Below are 22,644 nucleotides of genomic sequence, written 5' to 3' on the forward strand. Positions count from 1 at the left end.
TCTTGATAACTAGCTTAGCAATTGGCTGCAAATCTGGAAATTTCCATGTTTCTGTAAGTCTTCAAGGTCAATTGCCAATCTCCTATTACAGATCACCAAGGGTCGGTCACCACACCGAACTGAGCGTGTCTTTAAGCACTTCATATAGCAACTGAACTGAAAGAGATGCACGACACACGAAACGAGGAGTGGCGGAATTCCACCCCAAGAGAGCAATGCCCCAAACCTTGGCGCCCCTTTCGCTATTTCTTTATATTGCTTGAACTCATTACAACGTTGGTACTCCAGACTCTCCACCTCCACGGGGGGAGCGTGCTAGAGAATAAGCCCTTGGCTCATATTTAAGGCCCTTGGCCATGAAAAGCTTTAAACTCAAAAGCATCTGGTCCGAAGAGCGCCAAAAGCTACCAGCACGTTTTGCGAAAATCCGTACAGCTGCCACATCATCAGCGTAAAACGCGATAATCCGTACAGGTGCCACGTTAACACAACCAGCACGAAATCGGGAAATCCGTACAGGCTACCATGTCACGATGTCAACACAAAATTTGGGTGTCGGTACTGGCATGCCATGTCATCAACTGCTACGCAATAGTGTGTGTGTGTGTGTGTGGTCCTACTTTCTTTAATCCCTTTAGGTCACTTCGGCCCCATCGAATGGGTCCCGCAAGTTAATAAAACTTCTTCTGCTACTTCTTCTAGGGTTTAGGCTCCTTGGCCAGGATCTACAGGTTGGCTCCGTTCTTCAGTGGCTTGACTTGTCAGCAATTTGTGACAGCCCGTGTTATTATGTACACACAAATACAAATGTATTCCAATGTACATCGTACGCATATAGACATACAATGGTTTATGTGTAAGCCCAATACAAACAAACTTAAGCTTTAATGTATGCTTGTGATACATTTGTACGAAAATGTATATATAGTATACATAATATGTATGTGCATACATACATATATAAGCAAATGCGCACGCAATGTACATACAAGATAAGTATGCACACACATATATACGTATATGTGTACATACATGCATATGCATGTAGATACATATGTATGCCTCTATGCATGTACATTGATGTTACACACTAGAAACTTAGCTCAGAACATATAGTTAGGTTTTAACACATCCATATCAGCCAATAAGACATGTATCACCATATATAAGTAAAAGCAGATGTGCAACCAATGAGGTACAAAGACGATCGTGGAAAAACATAGAGCAAGCTCCAATTAGAATGTTTCCATATAGAAACTAGTTATGATAAATTCACATGATTGAGCTCTACCTTTGCCCAGATATTTCCACGGCAATGGTTGTGACCCTCTTCTGTACAAGAACCCTCAGCGTCCACCCAAAAACGTGTTCGAGGAGAAACTGGAAAACCTGCAAACTGCATCGCTTTAAAGTAATTAATCGTTGTGCAAATTGATTTCACCAGAAGAGATGCTTTGGGAAACAAAGAAAATTGCACATGAGAGAGAGAGAGAGAGAGAGAGATTAATATCCATGAAAGGCCATGGAAAACTGGCCTATGAGACACCTCCGTGTACAATATGTTAGTCCAGAGGACATTACGAAAGTACAACAATGATAGACTAGTCTCCTCAACGACACGAATTTGATGGGTAAAAGCATGATACATGATCATTGAGAGAGAGAGAGAGAGAGAGAGAGAGAGAGAGAGAGAGAGAGAGAGTCGTACCTTAAGCATTTTTAATTCCACTTTAGTTATCTCTCGATTGTTGATGTAAACGTCAGTAGAACCAGCACTAGCATTCTCTGATAGCTCACTACCAATGTTCAAGCTGTGAGAGATTATCTTCTCAGGCTTGTCGCCCTCCTGGAGACCAACAAGAAATTCTCTTTTGACTACTTAATTGTAGTTCCACCCAATCAGCCAGCAAAAAAGCACCATTATACAATTAAATCAATATATCACTTCTTCCTAATTAATTAACAGGTTAAGATTGGGAACTCTCTCTCTCTCTCTCTCTCTCTCTCTCTCTCTCTCTCTCTCTAAAAGTGGGCCCTTTGCATTACATTAAATCGACCAAAGGTCCATATACAAGGAATATGGGAAAAACTTTCACAAACACGAGTGCACACGAATAATCAACAAGCTGAAAATAAATAAATTGTCACGTGCACATCTAACCCTATGTGCATGTGAACAAGCTGTAACTCCTACTTCTAGGGTTTAGGGCAGCCTACAAAGTGTATTGACACCCTTGGGAGCCTGTCTGCAGGACGTGCATGTCCAAGCACTAAGAGTAGTTGCATACCCTTGGATTGCACGACCCATTAGCACCAAGCATTAGCATTCCACCGCATGTGAACCACCTCTTAACCACGTGTGAACCACCTCTTATAAGGCAGTAAAATTGTGAGTGACATTTGGGCTTTAATACAAAATTGTGGGGCTGAAATGATGCTGCTCGACCCATCTCTTTGGTAGTACATAAGCAAGCCCAATGGGGTGCTACAGAAAGCAAGAAGCAGGACAAAGCACCCGCAGTACAAGTACCCTCGGCCTCAACGTTTTCGGCATCAACAACCAGCGTTTCAAGCATCTGCCCATCAGCGTTTTTGCCACCAGCCCATGGCCCTTTGTAGCAGATGCCTCAGCATTTTGCACCAAGGGTTCAGCCATCCCCTAGCGACAGCAGATCAGATCAGCATTTGCAGAATTCAGCCCTCAGGTCAGCCTCATCAGCATTTCAGTTTTCAGCCATTAGCATCCTTAGCGTTTTCAGATTTAAGCCTTTAGCCTCGCAGTAGCATCTAGATTCTACCGCCATTACCGTCATCATCCCGGCATTTAGTACTATTGTACCAGCTTTTGTGCAATCTAAAGCAAATACCTCTCTAGCAATAGAGAGCGGGGCCCTTGGAGGGGGGTTTGAGACCCATCTGGTGTCAATCCTCTCTCTCTCTCTCTCTCTCTCTCTCTCTCTCTCTCTCTCTCTCTCTCTCTCTCTCTCTCAGCACCTTTTTCTCACAATATCATTCTCTTTCTCTTTCTAGTCTAATTGCACAACCTTCATGAAGTAAGAAGGGGGCTCTCTCTCCCTTCACTAAAAGGAACCTTGAGTACACACTGAGCACCTTTTTTTCACAGTATCATTCTCTCTCTCTCTAGTCTATTGCACAACCTTCATGAAGTAAGGAGACTCTCTCCCCCTTCAATATAAGGAACCTTAATTACACATTGATGGACCCATAAATCACTTCCACTACACATAACATTGGTATCAGAGCTCTTTGGCAATGTTCGGTATCATCACTCAAAAAAAGAGTGACAGGTAACCCAGAAAAGAAGGGATTGTCCAACCTCCCCTTGTTCCTCTTTTCCACTCATTGAGAGCGGACCTTGCACATTGCGGCAGGCCAATCAACGTGAGGTGGGAAAAAGCAACCTTGGTGTGAGCGCAAGGCTACCAAGGGGTGCGGGTGCACCCGAGGAAGGAGTTGGGCTAGGGTAAGAGAAAAGCCTTCTTAAACGCGGATTGCAAGCAATACCAAGTACCCCAAGTACCCAAGGTGCCCAAGAACCCCAAGTACTCGGTGCATGGTCATCACCTGAAGCGGAATGGATGCTTTGCGTGAAGGTGATGAGAGTGGAATTGGAGGAGAAGAAGGCCCTACACCAGAAGGACGGTGTCCCATGTAAGGTGCAGGGGAAGTGAATGTTGAACGTTGCTCAAGATGAGTGCTCCGAACTGTGCTTAAGGTTCCTTTTACTTACGAAAGGGAGAGCCTTCCGTTCCTTTAGTGAGAGAGTGCAATGGACACAAATAAAGTGGATGAACACTGTGAATGAAGGTGCTGAGACTGAGAGATAGAGAGAGAAGAATACGACACTAGAATGTTGTCAAACCCTCCTCCGAAGGCCCCACTCTCTACGGCGAGAGCGGTCTACTTATGATTGCACAAATCTCTACAATGCTTGGACTTGCCGACGATGAGATGGACTGAAATCTGCAAATTTTTATCTGCTAAAAACTGACTCTATGTCGATGACGACGATGAAACGACAACGCACTGAAAACGCAGATGCTGAAATCTGCATTTTCTGGGCTGAAACTGTAAACCTTGATGAATCTAACCGTGCGACGAGAATCTGCTACGGGAAGGTGAGATCTGCGAGGTTCGGGACTTCTTCTGCGGAGTCAATGTGCTGAAAACTGAAAACGCTGGTCCTAGGTCTGAATCTGTCGCGATGGAATTGCAAAACGCTGAGGATGATCTGCAAACCAAAAACGCTAGGCTGAATTCTGCTTCCTGCGGTGGAAATCTGCTAACGCTCGGAATCTGCTGTCTTCTAGGAAATCTGCTAACACTAGGGCTGATCTGCTGTCTACCTTCGCCGGGAATCTGCAAGAGCAAAAATTGATCTGATGCAAAAACGCTAGGCCTTCTGGTGAGTGAAAACGCTAGAGTTGTCGCGGAGGGGGAGTCTTGCTGAGAAGTTGCCTGATGAACACCGGGTTCATGCTGCCTCTTCTACCAGAAAGTGCTAGCGCTAGGTTTCTTATATACAGACTTAGTAAATTTACCCTACCTAGTTGCCAACAAAAGTCACTTAAAAATAATAAGTGAAAAATGTCAAAAATAGGGAAATAGGTTTTCTGCCCTGTAAAATGATCCTGATGGAATTTGATGGGAATGCTGATGATCATGATGTGTGCAACCAGAGGATATCCATCTACTCTAAGTAACTGGACATGCACGGTCTGCGAATAGACTCACAAAAGTCCCAGATCACTTCCTATTCTAGACTGACTTGACTGAACTCAACCCTGGTCATGCTATAGCTTGTCCACGGACACATAGGGTTGGATTTGTCACGTGACATCCCAATCCTCTTCCGTCCCCATCTATGCCACGGATAGCACCAAATCCTATGGAGAGTCGTAAAATCTATGATGGAGATGATGCTACAACAAGAGGCTCAGTGCGCCACCATGGACAGAGAACGGGAAGAACAGAGGACAGCTATGGAGCTTAAGCATGAGCAAGCACGTGAAGCTCAACGCATAGTGGATGAAGAAAAGGGAGCAGCTATGGAGCTCGCGCATGAGCAAGCACGCCAAGCTCAACGCATAGCGGCTAAAGAAAAGAGAACAGCTATGGAGCTAGAGCGTGAGCAAGCACCTGAAGCTCAGCACATAGCGGCCGAAGAAAAGCGGGCAGCTATGGAGCTAGAGGGAGAGACGCAGCGGGACCATCGCACGAAAGAGTTGGTCCTATAGATACTATCACGTGACACATTCAACCCTATGTGTCCGTGGACAAGCAACAGCATGACCAAGGTTCAGTCAGTCAAGTTAGTCTAGAATAAGAAGTGATCTGGAACGTTTGTGAGTCTGTTCGCAGACCGTGAGTGTCCAGACACTTAGATTAGATGCATATCCTTTGGTTGCACACAGCATGACCATCAGATTCCAGTCAGATCCCATCGGTAGCATTTTTACAGAGCATAGGCCTATTTTCCCTATTTTTGACATTTTTCACTTATTATTTTTAACAAGATCTATGATGGAGATGATGCTACAACAAGAGGCTCAGTGCGCCACCATGGACAGAGAACGGGAAGAACAGAGGACAGCTATGGAGCTTAAGCATGAGCAAGCACGTGAAGCTCAACGCATAGTGGATGAAGAAAAGGGAGCAGCTATGGAGCTCGCGCATGAGCAAGCACGCCAAGCTCAACGCATAGCGGCTAAAGAAAAGAGAACAGCTATGGAGCTAGAGCGTGAGCAAGCACCTGAAGCTCAGCACATAGCGGCCGAAGAAAAGCGGGCAGCTATGGAGCTAGAGGGAGAGACGCAGCGGGACCATCGCACGAAAGAGTTGGTCCTATAGATACTATCACGTGACACATTCAACCCTATGTGTCCGTGGACAAGCAACAGCATGACCAAGGTTCAGTCAGTCAAGTTAGTCTAGAATAAGAAGTGATCTGGAACGTTTGTGAGTCTGTTCGCAGACCGTGAGTGTCCAGACACTTAGATTAGATGCATATCCTTTGGTTGCACACAGCATGACCATCAGATTCCAATCAGATCCCATCAGTAGCATTTTTACAGAGCATAGGCCTATTTTCCCTATTTTTGACATTTTTCACTTATTATTTTTAAGTGACTTTTGTTGAAAAGTAGGTAGGGCAATTTTGCTAAGTTGTGTATAAATAAAAACCTAGAGCTAGCACTTTCTGGCAGAAGAGGCAGCAGGAGCACCTTGCTCAACAGGCAACTTCTCAGCAAGACCAACCCCCGCGACTACTCTGGTGTTTTCTCCACAAAAGACCTAGCGTTTTTGCATCAGATCAGCCTTGGCGATTTGTGCACTGCAGATCAGCCCCGGCGTTGTCAAGACACAGTAGATCAGCCTAGTGTTTTGCATTTGCAGGACAACAGGCGACAGCAGCAAATTTTCAGCCCTAGCGTTTTTGGTTTGCATCACAACCTCAGCGTTTTTGCAGATCATCGCGACGGAACATCAAGAACTACCAGCGTTTTCAGTTTTCAGCCCTTAGACACCGCAGATCAAGTCCCGAACCTCGCAGATCTCACCTTCCCGCAGCAGATTCTCGCCGCACGGTCAGTCTCCGCAAGGTTTACAGTTTCAGCCCGGAAAACGCAGATTTCAGCATCTGCGTTTTCAGCGCGTCGTCGTCGCATCGTCGCCATCGACATCGTCATCGACATAGAGTCAGAATTCAGCAGATAAAGATTTGCAGTTTTCAGCCCTTAGCGTTTTCAGATTTCAGCCCGTCTCGCCGTCGTCCTCATCGTCGTCGACATGGTCGGCAAGTCCAAGCATTGTAGAGATTTGTGCAATCATAAGTAGACCGCTCTCGTCATAGAGGGTGGGGCCTTCGGAGGAGGGTTTTACAACGTCTCTCGTGTCGTATTCTCTTCTCTCTCTATCTCTCAGTCTCATACACTTGCACGCACAGTGTCCATTCACTTTGTTAGTGATTATTGCACTCTCTCATTAAGAACGGAAGGCTCTACCTTCCATAAGAACAAAAAGGAACCTTGAGCACAGTTGAGAGCACTAATCTTGAGCAAAGTTCAAACATTCATTCCGCTGCACCTAGCATTGGTATCAGAGCTTCGGCAGTGTTCTGTATCACTCAAAGAAAGAACCACAAGAATCACAAGATTTTTTTTGCTTGTTGCGGTCGCATGAACCCAAGGTCTCTGGCGTGTCGATTCCTAATCGTGTTTTTGAAGAGTGACAGGAATCCCAAGAAGGGCTTGTCCAGCCTCCCCTTGTGCCTCTTTTCACTCATTGAGAGCGGACCGTGCACTTAGCAGCCGACCAATCGACGTGAGGTGGGAAAAAGCAACCTTGGTGTGAGCGCAAGGCCGCCAAGGGGTGTGCCCGCGGAAAAGAGCAAAACTCGGGTGAAGAGAAGATCCTTCTCGAACACAGATTGCAAGCAAAAGAAAACCCTCAAGAACCTCAAGACCCGCAAGAACCTCAAGAACCCAAGAACCTCAAGACCCTCAAGAACCCAAGTTCCTCGTGAACTTAAGAACCCAAGACCACAAGAACCCACGACTTCAGAATGGTCGCCACTCGAAGCAGAATGGATACTTCGCTTGGAGGTGATGAGCATGAGAGAGGCGAAGAAGAATTTTCCCCACTAGGAGGTTTTTCCGACCCTTCTCATCTACGTCAAGGATTGCACTAACTCCTATGGAGACTTTGGACCAGATGTTTATGGAAAGGAAGTTAGAACGCGAAGCAAAACAAGCAGAAAGAATGGCAGAATTTGATCGTGAATGCAAAGAAAGAAAAGCAGAAATGGATCGCAAACACGCAGAAAGCAAAGCAGAAAGAAAGGCAACCAAAGCAAGACAAAAACAGAGCGACCAACACATGCAACAATTCTTGCGACTCTTTTCTCAAGTGCAGGCACAGATGCAAGAGATTCAGGAGACGGAGACTCTCTCAGTCTGTACTTCTAAGTTCTCCCAAGCATGACACACAAGATTTGCATGATTATGAGAAGCATGATGATTTGAATGACGATTTGCATGATGATTTGAATGATAATGATGAGCATGATGATTTGGATGACACTGACAAGCATGATGATTTGCATGATCAAGATGTGATATCTCACAAGCATGATGATTTGCATGAAGATGACATGATTGTTCACAAGGATGATGAGTTAGTTGATACTTTCTCTAGTGAAGCTAACCTCATTGCAGATTCGATCAGTCACGAAGAACCGATCTTGGCTCTTGAGCCTAGGTCCAGAGAACCCTCACAAGAAGTATTATGTGTTCACATGATTAGTACGTACGCATTGTACGAGTGTTTCATCCGTGATCGTTTCTTGTATTTTCGTTAGCGTCTTTATGTGATCCCTTTTCCTAGGCATGACATATTGTAGGTTGAGCACGATTCACTCATGAATGAGCACGGATGTATGCGGATTCCTCATGAAAAGCTGAAAAGTACGCATTCAAGGAAGTCACATTCCCTGTCTCTTCCTTGGCACGACATAGTTGTAGAAAGAGCACATGAAAGTATGAGCACCAAGCATGGGCATTCCGGTTGTGACTTGCCACAATTGATTGCTCTAGATCATAAGAGAAAAATTCGATCTCATTGTTTGCATGTGTGTGGTGAACGGTTTGGCACTCCGTCTCTTTGTTCATCTACATTGCATGCACAGTCTTTAAGGAAGACAAGATTTTTCCCACTCACTTTAGATGGAATAGGTATGTTCATGGTTTTGTGTTGGAAGTGGTTTCAAGAATTTTCAGCGATGGAGATTCTTCAAGAAGAACGAAGCATGACTCCAGATGAAGTTGAAGCATCGAAGGAGCCACAGGAGACTTTGTGTCGCTTTTGGCGCGGCCCAAAGAAGCAAGCTTTGCAGACCTTTATGAAGTTCAAGTACCGCACGACCCACACATCAAAGTGGGCCGGCGAAGAGTCCCTTCCAAGATTCCGGATGCTATTGGCGATCTCCTTCGACGCCATATAGTTCGGTACCAGTACCTCACTTTGAAAAGGAGGGGATGTCACATGACACATCCAACCCTATGTGTCCGTGGACAAGCTACAGCATGACCAGGGTTCAGTCAGTCAAGTCAGTCTAGAATAGGAAGTGATCTGGAACTTTTGTGAGTCTGTTCGTAGACCGTGCATGTCCAGACACTTAGATTAGATGCATATCCTTTGGTTGCACACAGCATGACCATCAGATCCCATCAGTAGCATTTTTACAGTGCATAGGCCTATTTCCCCTATTTTTGACATTTTTCACTTATTATTTTTAAGAGACTTTTGTTGGAAAGTAGGTAGGGCAATTTTGCTAAGTTTGTATAAATAAAAACCTAGCGCTAGCACTTTCTGGCAGAAGAGGAAGCAGGAGCACCTTGCTCAACAGGCAACTTCTCAGCAAGACCAACCATTGCGACTACTATGGCGTTTGCTCCACAGAAGACCTAGCGTTTTTGCATCAGATCAGCCTTGGCGATTTGTGCACAGCAGATCAGCCCCGGCGTCGTCAAGACACAGTAGATCAGCCTAGCGTTTTGCATTTGCAGGACAACCGGCGACAGCAGCAGATTTTCAGCCCTAGCGTTTTTGGTTTGTATCACAACCTCAGCGTTTTTGCAGATCATCGTGACGGAACATCAAGAACTACCAGCGTTTTCAGTTTTCAGCCCTTAGACATTGCAGATCTAAGTCCCGAACCTCGCAAATCTCACCTTCCCACAGTAGATCCTCGTCGCACGGTCAGTTTCCGCAAGGTTTACAGTTTCAGCCCGGAAAACACAGATTTCAGCATCTGCGTTTTCAGCGCGTCGTCGTCGCATCGTCGCCATCGACATTGTCATCGACATAGAGTCAGAATTCAGCAAATAAAGATTTTGCAGTTTTCAGCCCTTCGCGTTTTCAGATTTCAGCCCGTCTCGTCGTCGTCCTCATCGTCGTCGACATGGTCGGCAAGTCCAAGCATTGTAGAGATTTGTGCAATCATAAGTAGACCGCTCTTGCCATAGAGAGTAGGGTTTTACAACGTCTCTGGTGTCGTATTCTCCTCTCTCTCTATCTCTCAGTCTCATACACTTGCATGCACAGTGTCCATTCACTTTGTTAGTGATCATTGCACTCTCTCATTAAGAACGGAAGGCTCTACCTTCCATAAGAACAAAAAGGAACCTTGAGCACAGTTCGGAGCACTCATCTTGAGCAAAGTTCGAACATTCATTCCGCTGCACCTAACAGATACTCTCCCCGAAGAGCGAGCCACTGAAGAAGGCCAGCGAGTCATCACGTAGCACAGGTAGAGACGATGACTCCAACAATCCAGTCAATGAGAAGTTGACGTTCACTAAGTATGATAGTAAGATGGTGCTTCTGTGATTCTGAAACCGGCCCGTGGGGCGGTAGGCAGTGGCTTTCACCCGAAATTCTTTACTTTACACTTTACGACACAAAGGAGCGTCACGAATAAGCATGTGACTGGAATTGACAAACCACGGCCTGGCAGCTAGAGAGCTACCAAGCAGACAACGACACCCTATAGGCCCCAAAGACTGGCGCCCCTTTCGGTATTTCTTTATTCTTATTATACTTGAGAAAAAACTGTAAACTTATACAAGCTGTTCCACTTTTATGGGGCTGAAATTCCTCTACTCTAACTCGATTTCGGTAACATAGCCACGGTAGAAGTCTCCACGGACAAATCCCAAGTAGGCATTGACTTTCCACACACTTTAGAGCACTTTGCAAAACCCGGCGAGAAATTACAGCTCGTTGAATTCTATGTTTTGCACTCCGATTCGCGTGCCGATCACTTCTGTGGATAGCCCTTGAGCTCTCGCACCTGTAGGGTCACTTGCCCCTTGAATTAGATGAGACTCCTCGCGGGAAATCTCTCTAAATTGTCTTGTACAAGCACCCAATGCTTTCTCGAGGCTCCCCTGGCAAATAAACGATCCGAATGCTTGCACCTAACCCTCACCAACCTGTTCATTGCTGTAATTGCAGGTTTTTGACCCGATTTCGCCAACATAATGGCGCAAAAATCCCTTTAGGTCAAAAGTACACGTCAAGGACACTTTCGCTTGCGGTATGGAAGCTTTCCAGTGAGCTGCAGGTCAATTTTAGCATGCTGTAATTTTCTGTTTTACCACTGTTAGGTGCCTACTACCCTGTACACGCATCCCAAGGCCTTTACGAGGCTCCACTGGCAATTCCCTGCAGTTTAGGTACTAAACTCCAATGGAAATTCCCTGCAGTTTAGGTGCTAAACCCTAAACCTGCAGAAAAACACAGCAGGCTGTATTTCTCTATTTTGGACGATTTCAAGGGGAGCAAGCACGCCTACGCGTGTCTCAGGTGCTCCCGCACGCAATGGGACAGTTCCCTTTCAAATTGAACGAGTTTTCACGCGAGAAAACTCTTCGTTTTCGCATTCCTTCGCAATGGAACTATGCGTACCTGAAGGGGATTAGCAATTAGCTAATCCGGTTCCTGAACAGAAGGCTCTTGCCTTGGCAAATGCGCATAAACCCCCAGAACTGTACATGGTCATCTAAGAAGCCCAACTAGTGGGGCATCACCATATGTGCAAAAGGGAGAGAGCTATGGGCGAGAACAAATCGTCGCGCTACATAGAGCTAGGGAGAAGGCAAGCTTTCCATGTGAGCACCTGCACCCATTACTCACACACACTGTAGCACACTGTATGTACAAAAATCAGCCCCCTCTCTCTTGGGCGCCCAATCCAGCTTAGGTGTCCTGCAGGTTGCTCTACAACTGCCAAGTGTCCAGTGTGCCTCTTTTGAGTTAATTCCCTAGTACCCACCAACTTATAAGCATCGCGAGGGGCCTAAATGACTTTGAACTCAGCCTAGACACCCTTTTACTGCTCGGATTCCAGTGCCGATAGGCCCGACCAACTCGTGGTGACCTGCCCTTCCGGATTGCGGGTGAAACTCTCGGCCGTCAACTGTTTCACACTTGCCATACAATGTCCGACCATTTGCAACTTCAAAAAGAGGGTCCCAAAAATTAAACAAAAATCATCAGAAAGAAACCACAACTCAAGTTAGCAATTGCCACGTCCTCTTGATAGATTCATTCTTGGTTACATCAATTTAATGCTTACTTTGCGACTAACAGGAAAACCAATAATAGTTAAGTTTTGACGGTTGCCATGTATCTCTAGGGCGATGCCATTAATTGGTATCAATCCTAGCAAGAGGCACATTTGGTTGAGCATCTTGAGCATGCCTAGGATGGCGTACCCCTCTTTCAGTTGGGGTCGACTTACAAGACAAGCTCAAGGCCATTTTATCCACCACAGTACCTTCATCAATTGAACGAGGATTGGAGAGGCTTCAAGCAAATGGCACTCCCGTTAGGTCTTTCTCTAACCGTATTTTGCAGATTGGTGTGCAATTACGTAAGTCAGATGCGGATCGTAAGGAGGCTTCCCTCTTTAGTTACAAGGAAGACATGCAGCTTGCTACCAATACTTAACCTTGAAAAGGGGGGGATGTCATGTGCACATCTAACCCTATGTGCATGTGGACAAGTTGATCTTTGGCTAGAGCTGATCCATACTCTCAGAAGGAAAGTTTGAGAGACTCCAGGGCAGCTCCGATCGCATGCGGGAGCGTAGAGAGGCTTTCCTTCAACTCTAGCGCCCTGGGCCTTTCTTCACCATGGTCTAGGGTGTGCTCAGATGGCACTACCGTCCACTTGTGTGGCTTTTCCCTCCTCCCATCTCTTGATTTAGCCTCATTGTACATATGCTGCTTTTTCATTGGGAGAGTCTCCCCCTTATGATTGTTGTAGCCCTCTCTAGTAGAGGTGGTTGTAGCCCTATGGGCAGTTTCATTAACTAATAGAAGGATCTTTTTCTCGGAAAAAAAAATTATATATCACAATTAGCAATATTCAGTGGTTGACACATCACAATGCAACACAAATGCTCACATATGCATGTTACAAGACACAACGAATAGCGCCGTTGAGCACTCCTTCGAGACAAACGATCTGCGGCATGAAGCTACTCAATGACCACCTCCTCACTCTCCCCGCAAATAACCTAAAAATGTCCAGGTCATGAGCTTAGATTAGAGGAGTGATACAACCAAACACTACCCACACCCCAGCCTTCGTCGCTTGTTCCAGCATACAACCAAACGCTCACGGGACACCCATTCTACATCGTTCAGACGCTTCCCAGACACATGGTTTGCGTTATTTAGAGTTTCAAACATTATCAAATAGGGATTCTTCAATACTCCACACGGGAGTGAATCACAAATCGTTGAAACCAGTAATGAAATTAGAGTCAAACAATTGTCAAATCAGCACCAAGATAGGTTTAAAACAAATACAATCCATTTCAAACAATTGTCAAATCGGCACCAAGATAGGTTTAAAACAAATACAATCCATTTCAAATAATACTTCCTCAAACAAAGTTCAAAAGTATCTAAATACAAAGCAACTAGAAAATTTATTCGGGTTTTTATTCGGACATCCGAAGTTTAAGTACAACTGGCTTGTCCTTCTGCATCAAGGTAATCGTACGGTTTCGGATTTGGTGTGTCACATCATTCTTAGTTTCAAACATTATTAAATAGGGATTCTTCAATACTCCACACGGGAGTAAATCACAAACCATTAAAACCAGTAATAAAATTAGAGTCAAACAATTGTCAAATCGGCACCAAGATAGGTTTAAAACAAATACAAAATAATACTTTCTCAAACAAAGTTCAAAAGTATCTAAATACAAAGCAACTATAAAATTTATTCGGGTTTTTGTTCGGACAGCCAAAGTTTAAGTACGATTGGCTTGTCCTTCTGCATCAAGGTAATCGTACGGTTTCGGATCTGGTGTGTCACACCATTCTTAGTTTCAAACATTATCAGATAAGGATTCTTCAATACTCCACCCGGGAGTAAATCACAAATCATTGAAACCAGTAATACAATTAGAGTCAAACAATTGTCAAATCGGCACCAAGATAGGTTTAAAACAAATACAATCCATTTCAAATAATACTTTCTCAAACAAAGTTCAAAAGTATCTAGATACAAAGCAACAGTCAACTAGAAAATTTATTCGGGTTTTTGTTCGGACAGCCGAAGTTTAAGTACGACTGGCTTGTCCTGCTGCATCAAGGTAATCGTACAATTGCATATCTAATGTGTCACATCATTCTTGTCGTGCCAAGGCATACCCAAAAGAACGTCGCAATTGCCCAGCTTCATGATGTGGAAATCGGCTTTTCCATGGTATCCTTGGATGGTTATTGGAAGCGCACAAATGAGAGGTGCCACCTTTTGAGTTTGACCGGTGGCTAACTCCGCTTCAATTTCTCGTCCTTGGGAGTCATAATCCAAATCCATCTGCTTGAGAAAGTTAGGATGGATGAAATTCTTGGTAGCTCCTGGGTCAAAGAAGATTAGGGCTCTCAAGCCGTTGATTTTGCCATATGCTTTGCAAAATTCATTTGAACTTTCGACCTTTATGTCATAAATATCAAGTGCAAGTCCAATGGCAGGTCTTGCTCTCTTAGCCACAAGTGGCCTTGGGAATCTATCCGCTCTCGGAGCAAGAAGTTGTTGTGAAGATGTCTCGGCTTGTTGAGGACAAGAATTGAAAGTATGCCATGTTTGGAAATACTCGGTCTTCTTCTAACAGGGTTTCCAGTTGACACTGTGTCAAACAAGGCTTTGAGGTTGATTTTCACGAGATTTCCAGGGATTTGTTCGTTGTTGCTGGGAGTTCTGATTGTTTGCCAAAGTTTGTTCTATAGTAAACTCCAGCTTCCCTTTCATAAGCTTGTGACTGATCGCGCCATGGTCCATAAGCTCTTGCATTGTGGATACTTGTTTAGACAGATAGTATTCCTGTAATGGTGATTGTCACAAATTGATGACGTGGCAGTGCTACCCGGACACACACACACACCGGCCAGACACATGACATGGCACTATGACAGAATTACTGACGTGGCAAGACAGTACGGACGATCGTAAAATGCAATTAACAAGATGATGACGTGGCAGTTTTGCAATGCACTGACAACATGCTCATGTGGCAAATCTGTACGGAATTCCGCTTTTTGCGGGCAGATTTTTGACCAATTGCTTTTGGAACTATTTGCTTTTGAGTTTAAAAGCTTTTGGGGCTCTGCTTTTAAGGCATCTCTTGTAAATTTATAAGAGCCCTTGGGGCCTCACTCTACAGAGGATCTGGATGCAAAGTCTGAGAGCAGAGGTCCCTCGGGAGTTGTACTTTGCAATGATTAATGAAAAATAAATACCGAAAGGGGTGCCAGACTCTGGGGCCAATACCTCTGGGCACGAAACTCCGTCATGTCGTGTCGACTCTCTCTCTCTATCTATCTATCTATCTATCTATCTATCTATATATATATATATATATATATATATATATATATATATATATATATATATTAAAGTTCGATGATTAAGAAGTTTCTGTGTTGCTATTGATTTCTCGCTTTGAGTGTCCAAGCATGTTACAGTGATGGCAATCCAATGGTACATCACTCGCATTGGTCCTCCAAGGGAATCATCTTGAATACATCGAGAAACCTTTGGTTGTGGTCTTCCATGGTCTGTATGGCAAGCATTTTCAAGTTGCCCCATTTTGTCAAAATCTGGACTTCCAACATGGAGGAGGTCATATAACTTAGTGTACAAATTGTCTTGAAAGCTTGCCAAGTCCTTGGAGCATGCAGTTGTGTTGGAATTGAACTCCACCATACATAGCATTATCCTTGAGGAATCTCGCAGCTCAAGAAATCTTTGATTGTTCCGTATAGATGTTGTCGAATTGTTAATGGAACTACAAGGCTTTCTTCCGACCTTTCACTCCAAAAAAGATGAGAAATTTGACTGTCGTGCCGCCACCCTTGAAATCCTTCGGTTGGTTAGGTGCAAACCCCGGATATGGATAATAAGGATATGCAACGGGCTCCAACCATTGTACCCAGGTGGCGTTGGTGGAAGAGGCGATTGCACTGGATAAGGGTTTGACGGCTGCACCATGTGCCTAAAGACTCCCCCATTCGAAACAAACGGAGGGTTGCCAGTTAGAGGCTCTTGCACTCTCAAATGTCGAAGGAGGGGGTACCACCTGGGGCATCAAAGGCGGTATCATGTCGTTTAGAAACTGTTGAAACCTTTGTAGCATCAGGAGATTTTGTTGAGGATGCCGCAAGAGTATGTGGCGAAGCTCGTCGAGAAGAAACCGTGCATACTTTGCCGAATCCATTAACGCCATTGTGCTTTATATGTTCTTGGTAGGACCGGTATGCTTTCAAAAAAGCACACAACTGGAGCTCTCATACCACTATAACGGGAGGGCACCACGTGCCAACGGAAACGAACAAACGGAACAAGCTTTAAGCACTTCAATAACAATTGAATTGAAAGAGATGCACGACACACAAGACGCGGAGTGGCAAAGTTCCACCCCAAGAGAGCATTGGCCCCAAACCCTGGCGCCCATTTCGGAATTTCTTTATATTGCTTCAACTCGGTACAACTCAGGATATACCTCTCTACACCTTCCACACGGTAGGATGCCAGAGAGTGAGCCTTATGGTCATATTTAAAGGCCCTTCGCCCAAAAAGTAGTTTACATTGAAAAGCATCGAGTCGAAAGTATGTGATCTAGAAGAGTCTAGTCTTCAAAAGTAGCCAACGGAATTTGAAGAATCCCGTACAATTTGCCACATCAACAGCCAGTGCAATTCGCAGCAGTCCATACAGTGCCACGTGGCATGTCTGCGCAATCCACGAACGTCCGTGCAACTGTTGCCACAGCATCTGATTTTACACAAGTGTGTCCCCTGTTTTATTTTATTATGTTAGGTCCCATCAAACGGGATCCTATAAGTTGGTAAAACTTTAATAGTTGGTCCACTGGGCGAGGATCTGTGAGTTGGTGAGAACTTCTTCTACTGCTTCTAGGGTTTAAGCCCCTCGGTTGAGATCTACAAGTCGGCTAGGGTTAGGCTCGCAGAGCCCTAACCCGCTGCGTCTTCAATGGCTTAACCGTCAGCTGTTTGAGATAGTGACCTCCTCTTGGGAATCCCCTTGTACCATAAGAATGGCGTTGTGGTCGACTACATGGCTAGAAAGGAGACTCTGAAGAACGAGAAGGGTAGAGATATTATTTTTGATGTAAAATTGAAGAGCAAGTCAGTCCCACTTGTATCGACTTCGGCCAATTCAAAATTAATGAAATCCAATCTCTTTGTTTACTCGATCTACTTAAATGAGTTAAATAACAATAAAAAGTTAAATTTGTCCGACCTAGAGAAGGAACAACAAGACTTTTTGCAAGCTCAAGCCGATTCTCTCTCTGCGGGTTTGTTACTTCCTCGGCGACCTGAGGATCACACGATTAATTTGATCCTCAACAACACGCCACCAAACCAACCGAGCAGGCACCCAGAATGAAGAAATTATGAATCAAGTGAAAGAGCTTCTAGAAAAGGGTCAAATTCAGTATAATAGAACACCTTACTATCCGCTTGCGTTGTTGGTATTAAAGAAAGATGGATCTTTGGAGAATGTGCATTGACTATAGAGCTCAACAAAATCACCATCAAGAACACGTTTCCAATACCCAGGATCGATGATATACTGGCAGTTACATGCTTCAAGAGAATCAACCTAAAAAGTGGATATCATCAGATCAATGTCGCTCTTGGAAATGTATACAAGACCGCGTTCGGGACATCTTCGGATTGTACGAGCATTTGGTGATGCCTTTTGGTCTCACGAATGCTCCTGCAATGTTCAATAGGATTATGGACAAGATTTTTAGTGAGTACCCGTCATTTATGGTTATCTTTTTCGACATCATCATATTCTCTAAGAGTGAGGCAGCTTACAGACACCATCTCTTACATGTTTTCCAAGCATTACGACAACACAGATTGGTGGTTGATGGGAAAAAGATAAACACACCCACTTTATGCCGGTAAAGAAAACAATTAAGGCCGACCATGTGGCTAAGTTGTTTGTCTCACAGATTTTCAGATTACATGGTATACTTGAATCTATAGTTTCAGATAGGGATCCCTGTTTCACAAGGTCAATCTAGGAGAATATAGGCACAAAGCTTAAATTCTCGTCCTCATTTCATCCATAGACAGATGGGCACTCGGAGATAGCCAATCAATGGTCTTGGACTTGTTAAAGTCATACATCTCTGATCAGAAGACTCGATGGGAGAAGTTTTTGCCCTTGGCAGAGTTTGCTTACAACAACACAATTCATGCCTCTACGGGGAAGGCACCATTTGAGATTATCGAGGGTGTCCGAAAGGTTCCACCCATCCTGAGCACCAAAGATAAGATTTTTGAAGCAGATCAGTATACACGAGATTTGGTCATTGCTTTTGCCAAAGTACGGGAAGCTTTGGAGAAGTCTCAAGCACGGCATAAGAAGGAAATAGACAAGCATCGACTTGACTTGCAGCTAAAGGAAGATGATTGGGTGCTACTCCGGTTGGAGAAGGCACGTTTACGAAATCGGAAGAGTAAGGGGAGACTTTTTAAAAGCTAAGTATGCAATATTGTAGAGCTTTCCAAATACAAGAAAAGATAAATGATGTATCCTTTAGATTGAAGTTACTATATACTAGGAAGATTCACAATGCATTTCATGTGAGTCTATTGAGACCTTTCAAAAGTGAAGTGCCAGTACACACGGAGCCAGATCAGCAGCCCGAAGTGGAAGAGACACAGGAGATCCTCATTCCTGAACAGGTCTTGACTCACAAGGAAAGGAAAGTGAAAGGTAAGCTAACACGACGGTATTTGGTCAAGTTCACGAATTATGCGGCTCTTGATGCCAAGTGGATGGAGGAGGAGGACTAAGCAGATACTCCTCAGATACTAGAGCTTTACCTAGCAGCTTTTGGTTTAGCACAACTATTCCAAGAGTTGCCGATGAATCAACAGGTTGAATCTGGTGCGGTGCAGACTGCACAGGAGGGGAGTTACTCCGTTCCTTTGTCACAAGTTACCTTGATGAAATAAAGTCACAGATTTTTTCTAAAATTTCAGGGATACTAACAGGCTGATAGTATTCTGCTAAAGTACTTTAAATGGGAATTCCTAAACTGAATCTGTTACATGTGCTCCCTCATGTGTGTATTGTTTAAGTGCGTGTCTAAAAGGCAAAACGACTACAGCATTTTGTCTTGTTCACTTGAGGGATGATGATGTGGATGTGGTAGTAATGTGATTTGATAGATCAAGACATTATAGAAAGATCAGTGCTCTTAAGATGTGATTGTTGAATACGTTACAATGATAATGATTCTCATCTAAGATCTCGACAGGGATAGTGATGTGAATGTGATGTGAATATTTAGTGCCTGTCTACTTCGTGCAAGAGCTAGGTATACATTTCTCATCTAGGTAGGTACTTAGAGTTAGGGTTTGTTAAACTAGTTTTTGTCCTATGTCTATTTTGCAGGCATAATCGAGGGCGATTACAATTCTTTCAAAAAGGGGGGTATGTCACAAAGTGATGACGTGGCATGACCTAGAGGACAAAAAGGGGCCAAAACCCTAGCGAAAGAGGCAGAAGTCTCACTGGCCTAAGTATAAATAAGATGGTACTCATAATTAATGCCCCTCGACAAGAAATAGTAAGAAATCACGCACATGGCTCTCATCGACAAGCTTTATACAACTGTCCACAATTGGGCCCAAGAGTCCATGCTTTACTAAGGCCTTATCTGGGCCAAAAAGCAGTCAAGCCAGGTCAACGCCCTAGATACCACAACAAATTACACATCATAGAACAGACACCATCATGTTTCTTCACACTCTTCTTAATTCATTGTGTGCCAAATACTTGAAACACTTAATAGATGATATTCCAATGAACAACTACAAAGAAGAGAGTAAATAAGTGTGCCAGCACCTGTCCATGTGTGGCACTTCAATGCCCTTGGAAAGTATGGACACACTAACCACTCATGATACAGACAAAACAATCAACAAACCAGCTGCTGGCAGTTGCGAATAAGCATAATCACAATCAAAATCCTTATTAAAACCCATCCAAAAATACGAAAACATTGTTAAATCTGATTCAAAAAAAGCATAAACTAGAGACATAGCATAAGGTCGCACCTTTCCCCAATACCCACATCCACCATCATACCAATATCTTCCTGGCTTGAGCTTAGAGGGAGGATATTTACATCCAAGCAACTCACCAAATTCTTTGCCAGTAAGCGGTCTTCCATTCACATAAACTTGCTCTGGACGTAGTTGATTGGCTGGACAGTTTCTTTCTGCTTTCATAATCTGCTGCACTTCCAGATTGCTAAGGAGGCGGCTAAGCAATTTCGAAGGCTTGCCTAACTCCTGCCGCCTTGATTCGCAAATGGGCTTCCCTATACATCCAGAACACTTTCTTCCTTCTGGCATAGATCCCATTGCTTTTGTGACACAGCCACTGCAGTATTTTGCAGGGCAAACCAAGCATGTTTCCTTCCCTTGTACTCTGCTTACCTTTCCACAAAGAAAGCACTCACCCTTTTTCCTTGGTTGGTTGTTAGAAGGAGATGGTTCAGGCGTTAATTGATCTCCCAATTCGTGAGAGAAACTGTTAGTGCTGCTATGGGAAGCAGACGATCGCTGTCCAAAAAGCTCGGACTGCGGAGAAGAATTGTGGTCTTCTTGCTCAGAGTATGGCGCTTCTCCTGGCTCAAGCTGAAGAGAGGCGAACACATCCTCCATGGAAACATCCCTTGCATTAGAATCATGTGAATTTCCATATACTGTATCATCTCTTGATAAAGAAGCCCTGTGATTCATCATTCCAGAGGAATGTAAACCCACATCGATGGCAGCCCCGGCCTCAAGGGAATCCTTCTTCTTATATTCTAGGTCTGAAATACCCTCTGCATCTTCATATAATATATTTTGTGAGATCACTGCAGCATCCTCTGTTTCTGAAAAGGCCTCTTTCAATGAGATGTGACAGACACTTGAAGGAAATCCCTCCAAGGTTTCGCTGAAACAGCCTTCCTGAGACATACACAATGGGTCTGCCCGCGCATCCACAACAACATACGAGGACGAAGGTGGGGAACAGCTTTGACGTGAACACACAACAGTCTGAGTAACTGTCCTGATCGGCTCTGCCTTGGGCACATAAGCTGGCCGAGGGCCAGTGTAAATCTCAGCAATCGAATAGTCCATACATTCTTCCTCCAAAAGTCGCATCCCTGGTGGTATAATGGTCTGGACAGCAGTTTTCCACGCTCGCCCTTTCATGCTATCCACAATGGCAGCCATAGTGGGGACAAACTCACATCGCAACGAAGAAGTGCAAGTTTTAAATAGTGTATATTCGCCTTGGTTTGCAGAAAAAACTACAAAGTCTCCCTCCAAATCTTGCCTGTTATTATTGTAAAATTCCCTGTATCTCAACTCTGCATCAACAATTTGGCTCTCAGCTACCTAAGCATACAGCTCTTCTATGAGCATAATACATACAGCCTGCCTTATGTCCATTCTGCTTGCAATTTGGTTCTCTGAGACTTAAGCATGTAGCTCTTCCGTGAGAACAATGCATACGGCCTGCCTTATGCCATGCTGCTTGATCTCAGAGGGAGATCTTCTCAGCCAGTAAACATGCTCAAAAAGATGAAAACCTGCCTTCTAGCATTTGAAACAGTGCAACTCCGATGCTGTGTCCAAAACCGGAAGACCTCATTGGCTACAAAACCGCAGACTTTGCTTACGTCAAGAAAGCACACTGCGCTAGCAAGGAAAAGCTATAGAAATCGAAACTTATCCAACAAGGTTATTTCTAGAATCGACTTGGGCGATGCAGACATTGTTTCTGCTGACGGGTGAGAAAGAGAGAGTTTCAGCTATGCCGTCGACCACAGCTCGGCAAAATTTTTGCTACATGTGACTCTCTCACTCTCTCTCTCTCTCTCTCTCTCGCGGGATAGTTTCCTACGACGTTAAATTCTCTTCTTCTCTCTCTCGATTATTGTTCTCATCGACCTCTACAAGAAACTTTCAAAACCTCCAATCCGTTGAACGTTCTTCTGGCCCTCTAGTCTCACAAGTCGCTGAGATAGTAAGAGAATAAGAGATCTTTCGCACACAGCAAGGTGGGAGTAAAGGTGACGGAATCAAATATGTCGTCTAGCGAATGAAACAGCATCCACTAGCGGTGGTTGGTGTAACTCCACCTCTTCTAGCAAAGTTATTGAGAGAGGGCGGGGATAGAGAAGTTCATCTTTCGCTAACCTTCGCTGTTTGCGAAACACCTCTAACGTCCTTTCAAACGGAGTTAACTTTGTAGTGGTGACTGCCTTCCATGAAGGGCCAGCGGCACCAACACAAATCACCCAAGGTATTTACCAAACAAGGAGCGATGGGATTAACGGCAGGCACTTGGGGCACGAATTTATGATGTGCGTGATTCGTCAATTGAGTGCAAGTTTGAGTTTATCTTTTAAGTCTAAGTTTACCTTTTCCTTGGTGAAGTACATAAGCTTGAGTTTAGGCTTAGGGATCAACGTGGGCACGTGGTTAGAGAATG

The 22,644-nt window shown here is 44.3% G+C and overlaps 1 protein-coding gene across 3 annotated transcripts in view; it reads right to left on the reverse strand.

The window, feature by feature from the left end:
* Positions 1-22,059, reverse strand: part of LOC147443820 (extra-large guanine nucleotide-binding protein 3-like) — a 46,110-nt gene extending 24,051 nt beyond the window's left edge. Inside the window, exons 1-3 of one of the 3 annotated variants that reach the window (XM_086526618.1) lie at positions 20,208-22,059; positions 1,709-1,846; positions 1,292-1,396 (exon numbers count right to left, since the gene is read on the reverse strand). In XM_086526618.1, coding sequence (XP_086382744.1) covers positions 1,292-1,396; positions 1,709-1,846; positions 20,208-21,380 — 1,416 coding nt within the window. In that variant the 5' untranslated portion in view covers positions 21,381-22,059. The remainder of the gene's footprint in view (positions 1-1,291; positions 1,397-1,708; positions 1,847-20,207) is intronic. The other 2 variants (XM_086526619.1, XM_086526620.1) reach the window with 2 other exon arrangements.
* Positions 22,060-22,644: the final 585 nt, after the last annotated feature.

The sequence above is a fragment of the Adiantum capillus-veneris genome, chromosome 13 (assembly GCF_014529385.1).
Source record: "Adiantum capillus-veneris isolate H3 chromosome 13, ASM1452938v2, whole genome shotgun sequence".
Lineage (NCBI taxonomy): Eukaryota > Viridiplantae > Streptophyta > Polypodiopsida > Polypodiales > Pteridaceae > Adiantum > Adiantum capillus-veneris.